Genomic DNA, 5,556 nt, shown 5'->3' with positions numbered 1-5,556 from the left:
AAATAACTGGCGCACGTTGCCTAAACACCAAACATGGATGTGGCCGGCTGGCCATCTCAAAAGAACAAAGTAACACAACAGAATACCCTCGAAAGTGGATAAACTCAATATGTCGTAAGAGCTTTTTATTTTCTAATTTTTATTATAATATTTGCTGAGTCATGCGAGCTTTTAATTCCATAATAAGACACGAAATAGAGAGCTCTTTAAAAATAGAAACTTACCAACTTGCCCTCACAAATGACGCAGCGAAATCATCGAATTGCTTTTTTCCCCATTTTCTAAGCCAAAAGAAGAGAGAAAAAAAAGGTGCAAAAAGGAGAGAAAAGAAATGGAAGTGAAAAGCAAAAACGAAAAAGGGGCGAATGGATTTTTTTCCCTCTCATTTTGCTTTCTTCTTCTCTTCATCATCATCCTCCACTTTCTTGCAAGAATCGTCATCGCAGTCGCTCCCTTCCTTCGGGCTCTCCAGCGCCCTCTTCTCCTGCTCCTCTTCCTCCATCTCCTCCACCACCCCGTTCAGCTCGCACTCCTCCCTCAACCCTCCGTACTTCTCGTTCCTCTCTGCCTTCGTCTTCAACACCTCCAGCAGCTCCCTCACCGCTCTCTCCTTGTTCCTGCGGTTCTTGATCAGGACCTCGCTTATGTCCGCCGGCGTCATCTTGGCCTTCTCGGCCGCCTCCCGGAGCTCGCTCGCCGCCGCCTCGCCGAGGTCCTCGGCCTCGCTGCCCAGGTAGTTCCGGAGCAGGATCTTGAGGGCCGGGTACGAGCAGTAGCTCATGTAGATGTGCATGTCCATCCGGCCGCTCCGGAGCAATGCCGGGTCGAGCTTCTCGATGTGGTTGGTGGTGAACACGAAGATCCTCTCGCTCCCGCAGCACGACCACAGGCCGTCGGTGAAGTTGAGCAGCCCCGAGAGGGTGATCGTGTTGTTGTTCCCATCCTCGCTGCCGCGGGCCGCGTCGGGCGCTCCGGAGTCGTAGTAGTTCCGTGGCGCGCCGGCGTGGGTTGCCTTCGCCCTGTTCGACAGATTGACAGAGCAGTCGATGTCCTCAATGACGATGATGGACTTGGAGCTGGTCTTCATCAGAAGCTTCCGGAGCTCGGAGTTGGAGTGCACCTCGGTCAGCTCGAGGTCGTAGATGTCATAGCCAAGGAAATTGGCCATGGCGGCGATCATGCTCGATTTCCCCGTCCCAGGCGGGCCGTAGAGCAGGTAGCCCCGCTTCCAGGCCCGGCCTGTCCGCTGGTAGAACGCCTGACCGGCCGCGAAGTCGCGGAGGTCGTCCATGATGTCCTCCTTCCTCTCCGGGTCCATGGCCAACGTGTCGAAGGTGCTCGGGTGCTTGAACGGCACAGATTCCCACGGGTGGCCACGGGAATCGAGCGACCCGCCGCGCGAATTAGTATAAAGGAGACGTTCTTGGTTCTTGCGGCGTATGTCGTTGGCCTTATCCATGATGTAGTCCAGGTAGGAGTCGAGGATGATGTCCTTGTCGCGCTTCCGGATCCGGAGCGTGAAGCCACGCTTCTCGTCAGGGAGGGGCCGCCACGAGAAGGTCTGGGACTGGCGTTGCGTCACCACGTGCTCCCACTGGACGGCAACGTCGTTGAAGACGTCGTTGATGCAGTCGTTGTTGGAGAGGCCGAAGGTGGTGGCGCTGGAGTTGACGGCGCGGGTGAGGGAGAGGCGGCTGCCGGAGGCGGAGACGAAGGAGCTGAGGTAGAGCTGGACGGCGTTGTAGAGCTCGTTGGTGTTGACGCCGTCGATCTCGGTGATGTCGTAGTAGCAGTAGGAGGAGAAGCAGTTGAACAACCGGTTCAGCAACTTGAGGGAGGCGAACCGGAGCTCGGGCGGGAACACCATCTGCAGGAGGCCCTGGCAGAAGGCAAGGACGCCCAGGAGGGAGGCCAGAGATGTCCAGAACTCCTTCATTTCCGCCCTTCCGCGCGATCTGTGCGCCTCGCGCGAGGCAAAGTTGAGATTTTTCTGGAGATCTCTGGGCGTAGAAGAAGGAGACGATGAAGCAGCAGAACAGGATAGTGGAGGACGAGGGAGAAATGGGGATTTGGGTTTTCTGGGGAAGTGAGTTTTCTTCTGAGGAAGGGATAAATGGGTCTTGGATTATTTATAGAGGAGGGGCTGATGGGCTGATGGGCAGGGAGTTTTGTGGGGTTCTGACCTTTGAAGAAAAAGCAGAAGTTTCTTACGAAGGAGGGGCTGGCAGGTAGGTGAAACTGGGGGAGTTTTGTGGTTATCCATCAAAGCGGTTCCTTCGTTATCAAAAAAAAAAAAAAAAAGAGAATAAAGCAAAACCAAAAAGCCTCAAGAAAGTTAGAGAGAGAGAGAGAGAGAGAGAGATTGGCTCTCTGGCTAATATAATTTTTCCTTTTAAGTACGCAAGGGGAAACAGCTGGTGAACAAAACAAGCAAAGGAAAAAGGGATTTTGGAGTCTTGGGATTTTAGAGCGAGACAGAGAGGGAGAGAGACTTGGGGCCCGGTTGGTATTGGGTTTGGGGTTGAACTTTATCCTCTTTACTCTATTATGGAAGGAGGCTCTGTGCAACTTGCCGCTGCTGCCGCTGCTGCTGGTCCTCTTTGCTGCGAAGGACTCTGCACGATGGTGTAGTGAAAGAGAGAGACAGAGAGACAGAGAGAGATAGGGTGTGATGGATCAAGGTGTTTGAGAAGGGACCATGGAATCGGGAACGGACGGAGGCTATGTATATAGGAATATCATACGAGTCTAATGCGATATTGCTGGCACCCCGTTTAAATTCCTTGCCAAAGTTAAAATGGGGCGAAGATATGACCGCATTAAATTGCAATCTCCCCATACAGGTAATCCCTTCAAGCAATATATCTCGATAGGGTAAACCTTACCAACGAGTTGTAATGCTTTCCCTTCGTAAATAAAATGCTACGTATTTCAGACCAAAAAAATAAAAAAATTAGGCGGTGGTTCGCGAATTCGCAAAGCGAAAAGGATCCAGCTCCACGTTTTTAATGTCCCGCTGGTCTGGTCGAACATTGATTGCTCGAGATTCTGTACTCCCGGATCGGATCTCTCGATCTGCTCGAAACGGCAGGCGACGCCCGCCCGCCCGCCCGCCCGCCCGCCCGCCAGCCTGCCGCCCGTTCCTCCAGCTTTTTGCTCTCTGCTCGGATCCTCCTTGGCTGAGGAACCAGATCTCGACCACCCCACCCTTCCTTCCTTCCTGCAATTAATCTAATCTTCATTGATAATGGCGTTTTTTCCCTTGGGAACTTAAACTCCTCGGATTTAACACCGCCCCATTTTCTCATAAAGGCCCTTTTGAACCTGGGATTTAATCCGGTAATTTATTACCTTAATTTCCTTTCTAATTATTCAATTTTTTTGGGGGTCACAGGTGTCTAATTGCAAGGGGTTGAAGAGGCCCCCCACCAATCCGATTCTCTCGTCCATCGAGGAGGAGCAGGGGTTGGTTACGATGGGCCGCGTGCAGGGATGTTCCAGTCCTTCTTGGTTTGTCCGAAACGTCCTGAGGCAGATCTCATTTAATTACCCTCTGCTTTTTTCCTTGATTATTATTCCTTTCCTTCTCTCTCTCTCTCTCTCTCTCTATCTTTTAGGTCATTAATTACTGCATTTTAATTAATAATTTTCCCCTCTTGCTCTTTTAAGCTCAGTCCCCTGCAAAAATGGCTTTTTTTCTTTTTAAGCTTTTTTTTTTTTTATAAAAAGAGGGTGGTTACTGGTTAGGTATTTATATGCTGATTAATTTAATAGTCCGTCATAACCACTACTATGCTGATCTTCACGTTGCCGCAGCCCCCTCCACCCCACTCGCGCCGACGTCGCGTGAACTTCAGTTTCCATTTCGGAAGAAAACGGTTCAATGGGCAAAAGTTGTTACTTCGAATGGGGGAAATGGTTCCAACGTGTGATTTATTTTCCCTATATTTGCCGAAAACACGCGGGATCACTTCGGTTTCGTTAGACGGTCAGAGGCTTCGGTTCGTGTTTTCGAAATCACTTCTTCTTCTTTTTTTTCTTTTTTTCAATTCGGATTTAGTTTTACCTTCGGCATTTATAATTGGGAAAATATCACAAAAATACTTTAAATTATTCTCATTCTAACACATTTACCTTGAAATTTTTGTGACAAAACACAAATTTTTTTGTGACATAAAAAAACTCCAAATCATGCCCATTTTAACACATTTACATAAATTTTTCTTATGACATAGAAATATATCTAATTCATAAACACATTTACCTCTATGTCATCATTGTATGTTTTTCAACATCCATATAGACAAAACTTTTAATGGTGTTCAATCTTAAAAGAATGTAAATGTGTTATATAAGTACAAGTTTGGAGATTTTTATGCCACTGAAAAAGTTTAAATAAATATGCTACGGTGGGTATAGTTTAATAGTTTTGGTGGTTTGTTCTCTTTATGATTTGACTTTTGTTTAATGCCTCTGCATAAAAATACATAAATAATTGCCAAGCACGATAATTAAATTCATTAAGAGCCAACCTTTCTAGTTTTCCTGTCATAGTCCAACATGAAATTCAAAATTTAAAATATAGAAAAATTACAATGTGAATGTACGTGTTAACATCCGAGTATTGTAGAGATTTCAAGGGTTCCGGATTATCAAAATCAAATTGTGAGAGCCATAACATTTCGATTAGATAAAAAAATAAAAAGTAAAAATTAATTTAGACAGGAACTTTTTAGTCCTGCATTATTTAGACTTTCACCAAAATAACGAAACAAGATTTTTGTTTTTCCTTTTTCCAGTTTCATTTAGTAGGTTGGGAACGTAAGATTCAGAGTGCGCGAGTTAAAGAAGAGGTTGGAAGAAAAAGAGATTCTGAATATTAAAAGAGGAAGACGTCAAAAAGGAAATCAAGCGATGAGAAGAGGCGATAAGAATCAAAACTGGCTCGAGTCCCCACCAAGCCTTCTGTTTTCGTTTGTTTCTTTCTGACAAGTGAAGGAACTGATCGGCAGAAAATAAATTATTCAATGGAATAAATAAGTATTTATCAGATTTGGGTTTTTAAAATACCCTGAAAGATGAAACAATTAGTATTATAATTTCCATACTTAAATGATGAGAAATCCATCGTGACATCGCGTCTTTCCTCTGATCGAGAACGAATATGTATACCGCGTCAGAAACGACCCGAGCTTAAACATAGCTTGGAGCCATTTTTGTTCGTTTATCGAGTTTGACGTCGAGGCTTTGCTATAATGAAGATTTCTTTTTGTCGATTACTTTCGCCACCTGTAGGAAGAAAAAAATGAACTACATTACCCAATAATGATATATTTGAATTCGAGTTTTTACATAAGTTAATACATCTATAATCAAAATATCGTGGAATCTGACCTTAGGACTTTGGGAACACTAGAAATGAATGTATTGAGATGTTGAATCATTTGATTCACAAATAAGAATAATGATTATTGAGGACAAAGTGACGTCTTACTGATAGTTCAATTGTTGAAGATGGTGGGATTATTTTTTTCTTTTTATAAACTAAAAAGATTG

At 45.4% G+C, this 5,556-nt stretch overlaps 1 protein-coding gene across 1 annotated transcript; it reads right to left on the bottom strand.

Moving 5' to 3' along the window:
* Nucleotides 1-241: 241 nt before the first annotated feature.
* Nucleotides 242-2,147, bottom strand: LOC104437371 (AAA-ATPase At5g57480). Its single transcript, XM_010050314.3, has one exon. It carries the CDS (start codon nt 1,934-1,936, stop codon nt 383-385), a length of 1,554 nt encoding a protein of 517 aa, XP_010048616.2. The 5' UTR covers nt 1,937-2,147; the 3' UTR covers nt 242-382.
* Between the last annotated feature and the right edge of the window lie 3,409 nt (nt 2,148-5,556).

The sequence above is a fragment of the Eucalyptus grandis genome, chromosome 3 (genome assembly GCF_016545825.1).
Source record: "Eucalyptus grandis isolate ANBG69807.140 chromosome 3, ASM1654582v1, whole genome shotgun sequence".
In the NCBI taxonomy this organism is placed as follows: Eukaryota; Viridiplantae; Streptophyta; class Magnoliopsida; order Myrtales; family Myrtaceae; genus Eucalyptus; species Eucalyptus grandis.
Note: the sequence above shows the minus strand (reverse complement) of the source record. Positions and strands in the feature narration are given on the sequence as shown.

What these genes read in the sequence shown, in the direction of transcription:
- LOC104437371 (XM_010050314.3), bottom strand. Translation starts at nt 1,936, where the DNA reads ATGAAGGAGTTCTGGACATCTCTGGCCTCCCTCCTGGGCGTCCTTGCC.